General features: G+C 32.7%; 1 protein-coding gene across 1 annotated transcript; it reads right to left on the bottom strand.

The window, feature by feature from the left end:
- On the bottom strand, window positions 1-4,361 carry LOC107893410 (probable glycosyltransferase At5g03795). Its single transcript, XM_016818395.2, has 5 exons — window positions 3,962-4,361; window positions 2,077-3,504; window positions 1,851-1,981; window positions 1,433-1,781; window positions 1-1,112 (listed from the first exon to the last, which is right to left on the bottom strand). The coding sequence occupies exons 2-5, from the start codon at window positions 3,451-3,453 to the stop codon at window positions 447-449; spliced, it is 2,523 nt and encodes an 840-aa protein (XP_016673884.2). The 5' UTR covers window positions 3,454-3,504; window positions 3,962-4,361; the 3' UTR covers window positions 1-446.
- Between the last annotated feature and the right edge of the window lie 11,453 nt (window positions 4,362-15,814).

Raw genomic sequence — 15,814 nt, 5'->3', positions numbered from 1 at the left:
AAACTTTGAGGACCAAACTTATTATTATAGCAATAAAAATCATGCACAATTAATGGAAAACATTAAGGTAATTAATTACTCTTAATTTCTCCCTTTCGAAATAGACAATAATTAAAAAAAATTGAAGGTGCTCAAATATTGGATGTAATATAAACTAGCATTAGCAACGAACACATGGCACATGCATTTTCTCAAGCCGTTCCTGCCTGTTCTTCTTCGCCAACCATAAGAGTATTGCATTGAATCGAATTGATCAATGTAAGCTGCTTCTACCTTTTGTATTGAACCGTCAAATTGACCGACATAAGCCAGAGTTTCATAATATTATTGATGTTTTATTTAATTATTAAAAGATGTGAAAAACAACTTCACTAGCAAAATAATTCAACATATTCTATACAGAAAATGAAAATCTTGTCGTCTATTTACACAAATTAAAAGCTTACTTACCTGGGTTTCATTTGGAAAACTCTATTGTACCAAACTGAGTGAAGAATCATATGAAATATATCATACTTCTCAGGCTTTGGATGCCAAAGAAAATGTTGCTGTATCTTTTTGACTCTCAGCTGCATCTGCCGGTACCGCTTGTCGGGGATCGATAAGAGGATCTTCTTCAAGTTTGGAATATCCTTTTCTAAAATGAATACGGAAAATGATTCCCAGTTCAAAACTTCGAAGAATGGAGGCACGAAATTGTCGGATATGATCACTGGGACACATTCATAGAAGATGGCCTCTACCACTCTTGGACTATTAACTTCGTACCCTCTCGGACAAAGGCAGTACTTGCTGCTCTTCATGTGCCTAATATAGTTCATTTTCCCCTTAACATTAGGCATTTTGCCAAAGATTTTCATGTCAGGGTCTTTATTTCCCCACTGCTCTAACAGGATTGGCCTTAAATAACCATGCATGCTTCCTGCGAAGAAAGCCAAGATCGGTCTCTTAGATGGAGGGTTGCCTCCGAGATCTCTAAGAGGTTTCTGTGGGTTCCGGACATAAGTCTCGGGAAGAGACACGTCCTTGCCAAAAACATAACCTTCTCTAACATCTGAATTGCATAGGGCTCTTATGCAATTGGCCATGTGATTTCTTGTTTCAGATGGTGCCTGAGAAAAGCAGTGTTTATTAGATGGTTCCAGGAAAAACCTGAGAATCATTGCATATAATATGAGTGTCTAATACGGTTATCTGCCCAACAAGGGTATGTTCAACTTTTCTAAGTCTTTTTAACGTATCAAAAGGGTCTTTGAAAGTTCATATCAGCTATTGGTATGTGACCAATGTATATCTTAACCTGGTTACGAGGCTATGACTTCAAAATTCTAAAAGATTGAACATATCCATGTCAGACATATATGCATACACAAGACTCACCCAACCGACAAACATATATGGTGAAAACCCAAGAAAGCATGAAGAGCATTACCCAGTCATGGCAAGCAACCAGAAAATGATCAGCTCCTTCAGTTCTGTTCCAGAAAGGATATTTTGCCGCAATCGTGTCAACGTAGTTCTTCAAATACTCTATAAGGTTCTTATGACTATGAGAATCAGGCACATATAAAGTTTCCTCTAACATTCTTGAACTGAAAGGTAAGTAAAACAGATAGGCATCTCTTGGGTTTTTAGTGACAAATTTTTTATTAGTTTCTAGTTGCTTCATGAACCATCCTTCAGAGGCATAAATACCCCTGAGAACTGGTGTATGTACTATGGGTCTTTTTCCTTCCTTGTAGACATATACTTTGAGTGTGTTCTCCATCAATTCATAGCTCCTGAAAATGATAAATGACAATGTAAATTGTCTATGGCTAATGAAAAAGAGGAGCATAAGTTTAATCTACCTTTTGAACATAGAAAGGTTCCGAAAAAGAGGTGCATAAAGTTGTGGATCATTCTTTATAATGGGTGCATTCTCGATCTGCAATCTTGCTTCTAGTAGAACTTTGTCTGCTCTTGAAGACCATTTTGGTGTCTAAAAACAAATGGAGATAAAAAAAAAGAAACATTGAAACATAGAGCTAAAGTGTACTTTTGTAATAATGGAAAATAAAAAATGTATGAGCATACCGGAGATTCATATGAAACACGACTCTGATCTAGCAAATTGTTCATATCAGCTATTGTAGTTACTGCAGGTGGTAGCATCTCAGGCTTTTTCTTCATCTTAGGAGCTTTACGGGGAGAAGAATTATCACTTGGTTTGGTGAAATCATTCTGAATCGGTTTCGGTTTTTCATTCTTGTCGAAACTTGGTGTCACATGTTGCTCCACTGAAGATATACTGGAATTGAAAGACACAACAGGAGCACTGATATTTGTCTCAACACCTTTCTCCGAGGTAATATTAGTTGGACCAAGGCCTGTATCTGGGGCATTGTTGTTTGAAGTGTTATTATCAACAGTATCATTCTTTGAAGCAAAACTTTCCTCGCTTTTGCCAACATCCTCTGCAACACTCTTATTATTGGAACTTTCCACAATGTCCAACACGGTAATGTTGCTTCGTTCATTGAGTTCCTTATCTAATATGGAAGACCTATTCAAGCCTACTTCTGGTGTGAAATCATCTGCTTTAGCTGTTTCATTAACAGCACCAGTTTGGTTCAGATTATTTAAACTTGTGATGTTACTGTCCTTCTCAAACTCTTCCGATTTTGAACTTTCAGCATTGTTCACTGTCGAATTCTTATTTAACTCTACCAGTTCAGCAGTTGAAGACTCCTTCAGAGCTTCGGTACCTTCATCGAATGTAGAAGATTTATTCAAGCCCACATCTGCTTCTGTTATAACATCAGTATCTATGTCTCTCCCTTCAAAGATCTCATCATCATGAGCTGTCTCATTACCGGTGTTGTCCACTGTTGAATTCTTATTTAACTCTACCGGTTCAGCAGTTGAAGACTCCTTCCAAAGTTTGGTACCTTCATCGAATGTAGAAGATTTATTCAAGCCCACATCTGCTTCTGTTATAACATCAGTATCTATGTCTCTCCCTTCAAAGATCTCATCATCATGAGCTGTCTCATTACCGGCTTTGTCCACTGTTGAATTCTTATTTAACTCTACCGGTTCAGCAGTAGAAGACTCCTTCCAAGCTTTTGTACCTTCATCGAATGTAGAAGATTTATTCAACCCCACATCTGCTTCTGTTATAACATCAGTATCTATGTCTTTCCCTTCGAAGATCTCATCATCGTGAACCGTCTCATTACCGGCATTTGTACCATTAAAGTAGAAACCAGACTCAGTAGACGACGGACCACTAGCTAAGATGCTACTTTTTTCATCAACCGAAACCTTACCGAAAGGAAATAATGACCACAAAACGTTGCCGTATGGAAGTTCAATATACTGGAATGTTACAATCACGGCAAACGTTATTCCTATAAGCCAAATCAATTTTCTGGTATCCAATTGAATCAAAGATTTAAGTTCATGCCCCATTGAGAAACTATTCGACTGATTATCAATTGGTTAAAACGCTATATATCATCCCTGCATTTTAGTCAAAACGAAACTCCTTCACTAATGCATGAACCTAGCTCATTCATGATAAAGAAATTATTCAAAAAAGAAATTCAGCATAGTCAACGATTCTGTATTGATTTTAGCAGCCAGAGAAAAAAGATGCAATAAACTGGAAATCTCGAAATATAATACAATAAAAAAGAGCTTAGAAATGTGCTTAACATTACTTGGTTTTCAGATTAGAGGTTCCAAAGATCAACTGTTTGTACAGTCAAAAGAAAGATCAAAGTAAAGCGAAATTTCTATTTAAGACCGAATCGAATTTAAAGCATTCAAGTATCGATCTATCGCTAACTAGCTCTTTCACTTGTTTACCTTTCCATTAATCAAACATGCAAATCCAGAAAATACAGTGAAAACCAACAAAACAACCAGAAAGTTCAAGATCAATAATAAACTAAAACAGGAGGAAAAAAGAACTTACGATTTTCAATCACCGAGCTTTCATTATTCAAATATTCTGTTTGGTGAAAAAGAAAAGTAGGGATGAGCACGAAAATTCACAGAAAAGTAAGCACGGGAATTTTCTCCAAGAGGTGGACAGTTCTAAAAGCTAGAGAATCTTCTTCTCTTCTTTTCTATTCTCTACACTTGATTTGCTTTTGCTTTTGCTTTTACTTTTACTTTTATAAAGATTTTCTATTCTTTTCTTAGCAGCCAAACAATAATTTTGCATGGGGGATTTGAAAACTCAACGGGAAATTCAATGCTTCTCACATCTTCTGTTATGATGAAACTATGGCAATACAGAGGAACGGGGAATTCCGTGGTCTGCATTAATAATTTTTTCTTTTGGACGATAAAGTACTGCCATCTCATTCGATATTACGTAGTAACGCCACTACCTTTTTGACTGCTCACCCGACAGTATTTAATGCACGCGCGGCACATTTGGCGCTCCCCTCAGTTCTTTCCTTAAGTAACGGACCCGTCGCCCCGTTTCACTCTTTTTTCTATACAATTTAAATCAAAACTTGATTTTTTTTTATTTCTTTCAAATTACAAGGTTTTTTTTTTGTCTTTTTGTAATCAATTTTTGAGAAAATCAATGAAACAAACCCTTACGTTATCGTAGGATCTCACATGATGGCACCCTTTTTTTTTCTCTCTCTTATCCTTAAATATAATACTTTTAGATTTAATGATATTGTTATAATCAAAAGCAAATCATAAAAGATAGACCACTATTAAATTGATTGAAAAATCAAAATTTCTATATACCAAAGATATATAGTAAAAAATGTTTGTAATTTAGAATTATTATTTATACATTGGCATTAATGTTTCTTTAAAAAAAAGAAAAAAATATAATTCAAAATGTTTTAAAAATTTATTACAAATTTATAATTAATTATATTAATTTTATTTAATCTTAAAATTATTTAAATCAAAACAATACAAAGTTTGAATATTAATATTAAATTATTATAATTTAAATAATATTATTAATATTTTATAGGTTATTTATTTTATATGTATTGTTGAATTGATTTCTTTCAACTGTTCATATTTGATTTTTTACAATATTATATTTATATTTACTCTGTTTTTTTATGATAACAAAGTTAATTATTACAAAGGTCTAATTAAGTCTAAAAGAATTACATCAATCAAATGAATACTTTCATTACTGTCTAAAGCCAGCTTAGCAATATAATCAGCTTTTAGATTCCTTTCACAAGAAATATATTCAACCTTCCAATGTCCAATGTCCATCAGGCCCTATTGAATACGTCTGACAAGTATTGAAGAGGATGTCTTTGAAAATGATTTCTGAATAATCCAAATAGCTTTCTAACTGTCAGTTTTGATTAACAATGCATCATACTTACTATTTTTTAATAACTCCAATCCATCAAAGATGTCCCATAAATTAACGTATAATACAAAACATCAACCCAAATTCCTATTGTATCCAAGTATCCATATTTACTCTACTTTAAATCATGAATATAAATAAAGTAAACATTGCAAAATCAAACTGTAATTTATAAAAAAAGTTTATGTAAATTTTTATTACCTTTTTGAGTACCTTAAGTTGAATCTTTCCTCCTCCCTTTTTTTATCTTTTATTTTAACAAAAATTGTAATATTCGATTATTTTTATCTAAATTTTTCTAATTTAATATGGAATTTTTTTTATAGTAAACTATAATTTTTTTAATGAAATAAAATAATATAAATTACACATAAAAATTTTAAATCACGATGACTTTTTTTTTGTATGTGTGAAGATAAAAATAAAAAAAATTACATTAAAATAAAACTAATTATTCAAAGAGGAGGCATTAAATACTTGTAGTCGTTCTCTCCTCTCTTGTACTAATTTGATGATTCCATCCAAGGGGGAAGTTAAAAAAAAATTTTAGGGTCGAAATTAAATTATAATTTTTAATAGCTTATATTTTTATAATTTTTAAAAGATTAAATTAAATTTTTATCATATTAGAACAATGTATAATTTTATTTTTATTAATTTAAAATTTTTATTTTAAAAAAATCGAAACTCTTTTTAGGCCTCCAAATATGCCACTGCTTTCATCAATTTTCCCACTATCCTCCAAACGAATATGCCAAAGGATGTAATGTACTATTCTTGATAAAATCTGGATGACTATTTAAGATATTACAAGACAATGATTATGTTTATTTTTCCATATTATTTAAAAAAACCCAGAAAAGTAACCTTTGTTAGGACAAAGCAAGTATAGTATGAACGGCGACCGTTATGTTTGAGGCCGTGGGATTCACGGTCCGTGAACAAAACGTGAAGGAATATAGGCGGTTAAACTCCCTTCACCTAAAATACTCTTTGGCTGCCAACAATGATGTTGACACCTTAATAATACACCAATTATTATTATTATTTTTAAAAGATACCAATTATTTTTTGAACTTTATATATAATTAATTTAATCATATATATTTTTTGTTCTTACGTGACACGTAATGGGGCTTCACCTTATAAGCACAACATTATTATATGTGACATGGTTAATATTACTTTATTTTATTTTCTGAAGATATAATTAAATTAAAAATATATTAATTCAAAATTACATTAACAAATAGAAATTGGTGTTTACAAATTTTATTAAAAATATGAAGTTTTAACTTCATTGTTAAATAAATTTATTTAATAGAAGTAATTTAGTGAAATTAATATTTTTGAGATTTTTCCTAACTTTTAAATAGGAGGATAATACGTTTCAACACACTTAAATTCATGACCTTTTGCACTAGCAATAATATTAATAACAATCAAATTAATACTCAATCAACATATTGACAAAGTTTTATATTGTCTCTAATTTATTCGGAGGTTGCTAATGCCTAATTTTGATATTTCTAAGATTGGGTTTTAGTACAAGATTATCTATGTCTGTAATGTTGTTTTCACAAGCAGTACTAATGGGTTCGAGTGATGAAGGTCTCTAAAATGATAATATAATATATATTTTAGATTTTATAAAATGAATTAATATATATGAAGGTATTTGAACTTTACAACTTATATCTATTTGGTGTAACTAATTTGATACTTCTTCTAACTAACACAATTAAAATATGCTGACGTGGTACGACGACTAATAGCATGGTTAATTATACATTTTTATTATGAAAAGGTACCAAGTAAGTACAAATTATCAAGTTTAAGTACCTTCGTATATATTAACCATTTATAAAACTATACATTAATATATAATCAATTTATATTTTAATCACTCAAAATAATTTTTTTAATTTAATCATTTAATAATTTTTTTTTTGATTTCGCTGACTGTACTTCCTTTCGACACCGTGATATGAAAAAAGAAAAAAGAAAAAAAAGAAAAGGCTTTCAGACGACCTTATTAAATATAAACTGTTTCACTTGAGAGCTTTTTCCCATTGTTATTTCTATTATTTTTAATTCGGATGTTGCTTCAAGCATTAGTGATGTTATAGAGAGGCGTAATAATGCATGTAATGGGTAAAGTTGATGGCTTAGATATTAATCTTTTTTTGACTCGATGATTTTGTATGATATTACGATTTTATTAATGAATTATTCCATTCAAAGAAACCACTTGAAAGGATTCTTAACCTTTGATTCTATTATTTTAAATTATAAATAATTAATTCTCACTCTTTTACCTACCAAGGATCATGCATTAAAATTAGCAGAATTTTAGGGGAAAAAATATTTGAACCCTTGTTTCATTCCCTTTTAAAACGGAAATACAAAAGGTGCTACTGCTAGTGTCACGGACCGCAGTTCAAAGCCCGTGACAAGCGCACCAAATGCATCCAATGGAGGTCTGTTGCTCAGATGGGGATCATTTGGCCTACGAGAACTGGCCCGATTCAAAGAACTGTTGGACAGGCCTGTCACATTGAAGCCTGATGGGCCCGATAATGAAGATAGGACTAAGTAGTCTTAGAAGTTCTAATTGTACACAGCTTCTAATTGTAGCCATCGGTTTTGGGGGAGCTCAACTATAAATAGAGAGCCTCCCCTCATTTGTACTCACTCCTGTAATTGTTTCATTATTCTTTGTGAATAAGAATTGAGAGCATTTACTCAAACTTTTCTCTCAAGCGTTCTTGCTTTTGTTCATCTTTCAAAGATCGTTCTTAATTCGTTCTTCCGCTGTTCTTCATGGAAACTTTAAGGGAATTCTGTTGAATCCTTTATTGTTGCGAGTTGAGCTGACTTAGGCGTTTTTACGGTTGAATCCATTATTGGTGGAAGTTAGGCTGACTTAGGCGTTTTTAAGCCAAGAAACTGCCTAAGGCCGCACGGATGTGTGGGAAAACTCCAAGTCCGTGACAAGTGGTATCCGAGCCAAGGTTTGAACCAAGTAATATTCGAGTTGTTGGTTCAAAGGCACCGTTGGGATGTCGAAAGAAGAGTTTGAACAAAGGTGGGCGAGGAAGTCTTTGAGGGAGACAATATCGGCAGTAGAGGAACGTGTGGGTAAACTCGAGGGATCCATGGCGGATGTAAAGGAGGCACTCGATGGGGTCGAGGATCGCATAACAAACTGGGAGGAGCAGTCCAGAGACTATGTAAAGATGTCTCTTGATTCCACCATGGACAAGGTAAACGAGTTGTTTAATTCACACAGGGATAAGCTGTCAGAAATGAATGATGCTCTCGAGGCCATGATGATGGCTTTGAAGGAGGAAACAATGGCCACGACGAAGGCTTTGAGCACAATAATAGAGGAGCTCGAGGGAGAGTTGTCCTTGTGTCAAGCAGCCGTGGGGAAAGGAGTGGCAAATGCAGCACTCAGTAATGAGGATGTCCCAAAGCCGAAAGAGTTTGTGGGGACAAGGTCTGCATGTGATGTGGACAATTTCTTGTGGAGGATGGAAAACTACTTCCGTGCCAAAGGCATCATGGAGGATGCGGTTAAGGTAAACACTGCTTCAATGTTTCTTATTGACATTGCGCTTTTATGGTGGCGAGGTAGGACCACAGATAAAAGGCAAGGTGAGATTGGGACATGGCAAGAGTTCCAATGCGAGTTGAAGGGACAGTTTTACCCAGAATTTGCCGAGGAAGAAGCTCGGGCAAAGTTGCAAGAGATAATGCAACGGGGCACAGTGAGGGAGTATGTTCAAGAGTTCAAGGAACTCATGCTCCAAATTTCAGATGTGACCGATGAAGAAGCATTGCTTGCTTTTCAAAAGGGATTGAAGCCGTGGGTCAGACAGGAGGTGGAACAAAGAGGTGTCCAAAAACTGTCGGAAGCCATGACGGTAGTTGAGTCCGTGGTGAAGCTTGGTCTAGGGAAAGACAAGCTTGGGTCTTCCAAGTCCGATGGAAGGGGCGTATGTGAAATGGATCACAAGGAAGATAGAGTTAATGGAAATGAAAACGGCGACAATGGTGGTAATGGGAAACCACGAGTTGGGAAGAAGAAACCCAAGAGAAAAAGGGACAAGCTAAAATGCTTTCTCTGCGACGGTCCACACATGTTGAAGAAATGTCTGAAGAAATCCGCGCTTAAGGAGAAGCCGGTGGGTAAGGCCTTGGTACTTGGTTTGAGCGCAAAGGGTGTCGAAGCCAAGGAGGCCGAAAGCGAGAAGAAGCCAGTGGAGTGCTTCTTGTGTCATGGTCCGCATAGGTTGCGGAAGTGTCCGAAGAAGTCTGTCATCGAGGGGAACGATGGAGCAGACAATGAGCCCAAGAAGCTTGGTTCGAGCAAGGGAAAAGCCAAAGCCAAGAGGGCAAAGAGGAGCAAAAAGAAGCAAGTTAAGTGCTTCTTGTGCCGTGGTCCGCATGAGTTGCGGAACTGTCCAAAGCAAGCTGGAGTCGAAAGAAACGCAACGTCTGAGCTTGGTGAGTCGTCGAAGGGGCTTCCACCCAAGGAAGAGGTGAGTTTGTCATCTAACTTAGCGGATAAAGTTGCGATGAAAACAGTGAAGCTGGGACCAATGAGGCTCAAGTTGAGTGAAGTATCAGAGTTAGCCGAGTCATCGACAAGGCTTCCACCTATGGGAAAGGTAGGTGGTGCATCAGACTTTAAAGGAAAAGAAGCGATGCATGTGGGACAGTTGACCAGAGTAAATGCGACGAGCAGGACGGCTCGAGTTAAGAAGCGACAGAAGCCGAGGCAAGAATCCCAAAGAAAGGGAAAGGCTAAGGCGATGAGACGAGACCGAGGCGAATCAAGTCAGTGCCATTCAGAAGTCACAACGAGGGCGTTGCGAGAATGGGTAGGGGAGAATGTCACGGACCGCAGTTCAAAGCCCGTGACAAGCGCACCAAATGCATCCAATGGAGGTCTGTTGCTCAGATGGGGATCATTTGGCCTACGAGAACTGGCCCGATTCAAAGAGCTGTTGGACAGGCCTGTCACATTGAAGCCTGATGGGCCCGATAATGAAGATAGGACTAAGTAGTCTTAGAAGTTCTAATTGTACACAGCTTCTAATTGTAGCCATCGGTTTTGGGGGAGCTCAACTATAAATAGAGAGCCTCCCCTCATTTGTACTCACTCCTGTAATTGTTTCATAATTCTTTGTGAATAAGAATTGAGAGCATTTACTCAAACTTTTCTCTCGAGCGTTCTTGCTTTTGTTCATCTTTCAAAGATCGTTCTTAATTCGTTCTTCCGCTGTTCTTCGTGGAAACTTTAAGGGAATTCTGTTGAATCCTTTATTGTTGCGAGTTGAGCTGACTTAGGCGTTTTTACGGTTGAATCCATTATTGGTGGAAGTTAGGCTGACTTAGGCGTTTTTAAGCCAAGAAACTGCCTAAGGCCGCACGGATGTGTGGGAAAACTCCAAGTCCGTGACACTAGTAGTTGGCTAGTTTCTGAATAGTGTTTTCCCGAAAAAAAATATAAAAAGGAATTTTATTTTCACCTAAATAATATGAAAAAACAATTAACTACAAAAAAAATATGAAAAATAAATTAATTACGAAAATAGACATTTATTACAATGTTCTAACAGTGTCATCTAACATATTGATGGCACTAGACTGCAATATGATGACCTAAAATATTCATGGACCTAATCTATAAATTTCCCGATTTGATTATATCAGCTTTTTTTTATATATTGCCTAGAATTACTCATAACTCTTACTTAACTTATAAATAGTAGAATAATGCGCTTTAGCGTATTTAAACTCATATCTTCCTATATTGACAATAATACCTATGCCAATCGAACTAAGGCTCAATCGGCTTAATGATTCTAGTTCTTAAATTGATTTGTATGTTATAAGTTTGTAACTCTAAGTTGATTTTAATTACATGGTTCTATTTAAATAACAAAGAAAATCTTTTGATCGGCAATAAAATTTTAAGAAAACATATTATAAGTTGGAATCCTGTTTGGTATATTGGAATTTTTTAATTCTATAAACAAAGTTTAAAATTTTAAAATTTGTCACATGTATTATTTTATTTAATTTTTAAAATTTTAAATATAATATAAAGATTTCTCAATCCTATTATTAATTATTTATGAATTAAAAAGAAAATCAGACTATGTTGCATGATTATAACTTCAGAAAACATAAATTTAGAAAGTATTTCTATTTTTTAAAAATTTTATGATAATTTTTTATTTATTCAGAAATTTTATATTTTTTATGACTTTTTTAGTTATTGATTCTTTTTATTATGGTTTCTTTATATTATTAATAAAAGTCTTGATTGAGGTGGGGTGACGAGTTGACTGAATACCAATTCAATTAAGAAAAGATTAATATACCCTTTTATTAAAGGGTTACTGTAACAGCCAAATTTTTCAGTGGTGTCGGAAACAGTGATTCGAGATCACTAAATCCGACAAGTAAGTTTAGAAATTTTAACAAATAATAATTATAGGTCAAGCGCGAACTTAAAAGAATTATTTTTAATTAGTGAATTTTACGATTTTAAAAGAATTATCAGGTAAATTTGGTTGAAAACGAGGTATCGAGACCTCGGATTTATAAACCGAGCCATAAATATTTTTATAAATATTTATGGAGTGTTATTAAGTTAGTATTAAAGTTTCGTTAGAGAATTTTAACGTTTGGTTAGTCAATTAATTAAAAAGGACTAAATTGAAAATAGTGCAAAATTTATTCAATTGTGATTAAATAGTTTAAGTGATTAAAAAGGAGGGATTTAAAAGGCAATTGGACCCAAATTGTATGGGCTGGACGGTTGGGCAAGAAAATCAGCAAAAAAGACAAGGAGAAACAAGGGCAAAATGGGAAATTTTACAAATTAAACATATAAAACAAGACAAATTTGAAAAATCTAGAGATATCATCATTTTTCTTCAGCAAAAACGTCATGGGAGGTCTGAAAGCTGCTGGTTTTTCATACTTTGACATATGTGAGTTCAATTCTTACCCTTTTCTTTGAGATTTTTATGTTTTGTGACTTTTACAATTAGGTCCAAGTGTTTAATTCATTAGTTTTTGATTTTATGAACAAAATTAAAAGCTATCAATGATAAGTTTTGGCTGTTTATGATGAAATAAAATGAATTTGAAGCTTTGATTTTGTTTTTTGATGATTTTATCAAGTAATTTCAATAGAAATTGATTTTAGGACCTAATTGTGAAAAAAGTTGTGAATTAAGGTTTAGTGTTAAAATGATGATTTTCAAAGGTTGTGTAATAGTTTATAATGATGGAATAAAATTTTAATTGAGAAAAATTAGCTTAATAGATGGGCTAATTGAGCAAGGACTGAATTGTATGACCTTTGAAATTTAGAGGAAAAATGGTAATAAACATCTTGAACTAAAACAATATTGGACAGCAGAAGTAGAATAACTTTGAAAAATCACCATAAATTGTATAAATCGAATTAGAAGATGAATAAAATATGAAATTAAAGCTTATTGACTCTAGTTTTTCATAGAAGAAACGGTGTAAGCAATGAATTTGTAAATTATGAGATATAAAGAATTTTGTGAGACAATGTTAGAATGAATTCGGGTTCTCCTATTCTGACTTTGAAAAATCATAAAAAATTGAATATATGAAAAGGATGTTACATGAAACATGAAAATGAATACTAAATAATATAAATTAATTGAAATTATTCTGAAAATTTCGGTAATGCCTCGTATCCTATCCCAGTCTCAGGTACGGGTATGGGGTATTACAGTTACAATTATTATTTTAATATTTTTTTTATCTTTTATACTTGTATATAATTTTTAAGTAAAAGAATTAAAAATAACATATCTAGAATTTGAACTCATGTTTAATGAATTTATAAACAAATTCTTTATCACTATACCAAAAATAACTCTTTAATATATAATTAAGTATTTATTGTATGTTATTTTTAAACATACATATTTATTCTAAATTTGTGATTTTTACGTGCATAGTCGTGTAAAAATATTTCTAACCATAAATAATATATCAACTTTTTATTGTCATATCACTTTTTTTTTAACGGAAAAAATAGATTGGATAATGTGGTGGACGAAATGAAAGTATATGAACTACACTGACAAAAAATACATGACATATCAAACTAACAATTTAAATATTGGATAGAAGTTGAATTAAATATTATTTTTCTTTTTGCATGGTAACAAAATGTAAAATAGCTAAGATTTTTCTTTTCTTACTATATAGGATTACTATTCACACATATATTTTTTAGGCCATACTCACATCACACACAGATTATTTAAAGAGAATTGTCTAGATAAAAATTTATTATTTGTTCCCTGAATGCTCGAATTCGAATGAAATTTATAGGTGAAGCCCTTGGTCATTAGGACAAATATAGAAGTTCAAAAAATTTGAAATTTTTTGGGTACATAAAAAGTTAAGATTTTTAGCATTATGGTATTAAAAATAAAGGTTTAAATTATAGTTTTGGTCTTTCTACTATGTTTATGTTGTAAAAATCAGTTAAGAAAACGGTTTTATAGTTAAGGTGAAAATTTTAAAAATTTACAAAACTAAGTCATTTTGTGATATTTATAATAATGAACCCTAATCGAATATTATTTTGGTTTGTGCGAGACAGATTCAAACTGATTTTGGTTTTAAACCGAACGATCTTTTTTTTTAATTCTCGTATCAAATTGATTTTATGGGAATTACGTCGAGTGTGGACTCGAGTAACACGAACCAAATCACGAAAGAGAAAAGAATTAATTACTTTCACTAGGAAAGTAATTCCACTTTATAAAAATCGATAAAGATCGTAATTCCCATAAAATAGAATTTATTCAAAGTAAATAAATTTCATAACTTTCTGGCAGAATAATGATAACTCGATAATCTATGAAGTGTATTTTTAGGTCAATCGGTGCTCTCTATTTATAGAAAAATTATAAGAATCCTTGTTGAATAACATTTGGTAAATAATATTTACTTAATAGAAAATACATTCCTAGCCTGGCCGAGAGAGAGGGATTTCATCTATCATGTAATGCTGATTGAGGGATTTCATTTACCCTTTAGTTGGACTATGAATTCCTTGTCTATTTGAACTCAAACTTATATCAAAATATATGAGTCACGCATACATAGTCCATCCTCTACTCAAGATTAAAGTATGTCACACTATGAACGTCACAAGTGAATAAATCAATAAACGGATCTATGATCTATTATACTTTGGTCTTGTCCGATATACTGTCAGTCCAGTTAGTCACATTTATGTCATTGTCTTCTGTGAGTCATATGCTCTGATGTTGAAGACAAAGTATCTATCAATTGGACTTGATAGATGACATATTAATCTTTCAATTGGTTTGCTTATTTTCGATTAAACTAAGAACATGTTTAGATTATCTGCTCATACAAACTGTCTTTCCATATTATGATCCAACCACGTAATACTACTTATTATTAGTTAAACACTAGATAACCAATGAGCCAACTTTGCTTCCATTTTGCTTTGTGTGTAAAACTCGTTGAGGACAATATACAAAGAATATTAATGTAATCAATAAATATTTTATTAAACCAATTTTGTTCAAAAAATACAAGTATACATTGACGAAAATACTACACTAAGAGCACTGATTCCAATAGTTTAAATTTTAGATTTAATCCATATATTCTACTTTGACATAACTTGTTACGTCTATTTTTATAATGTCATGGTTAGTCCAAATAGTTAATATGGCTAACTATTCTGACCAAAATGTTGATGCGAAATGTTTTTTAAAGCCATTACCTTCCAACTAGATGTGTTCATAGGCCCCTATCTGTCCAAGCCCGAAGGTTCACTTGAAATTTGAGAGGATATGGGCAAAATATTAGCCCCCCAAAAAAGGGAAAAAAATTAAGCCGATTTAAAATATGGGTTGAGTTTAGACTCGAACACTCAAGGCTTGACCCTGACTCTTTTTCTGTGTGTATAAAACATTATATTATGTTATTTTTATATACATTATATAATTTATAACACATAAAAACTAAATCTATAGTAATATATAATACTATAATGTAAATATTAAAAAAAACTAAAATGTCTATTTATAAAAGTTTAAAAAATGAAAAAAAATAAAAATATTAAATATTAAGTTAAAATAAAACAAATTTTCATAAAAATTCAAAAAAAAAGGCGGGCTTAAAATGAACATGGGTTAGCCATTTATAAATATGAGCAAGTTTTGACAAAATTTTAAGCTCATACTTTGGGTCGGGATGAAATTAGACAAGTATAAAGTGTATTAATATTATACTTAAACTTAACTTAGCTCATGAGCACTTCTACTTTCAATTCATTATGTTGACGTGAAATTTTTCTGTCAAAAGAGAATTTTACATCAATATTTTAATTGAAATAATTAA

This window comes from Gossypium hirsutum, chromosome A13 (assembly GCF_007990345.1).
Source record: "Gossypium hirsutum isolate 1008001.06 chromosome A13, Gossypium_hirsutum_v2.1, whole genome shotgun sequence".
NCBI lineage: Eukaryota > Viridiplantae > Streptophyta > Magnoliopsida > Malvales > Malvaceae > Gossypium > Gossypium hirsutum.
The sequence above is the reverse complement of the archived record's forward strand: the minus strand, read 5'-3'. Positions and strand labels throughout refer to the sequence as shown.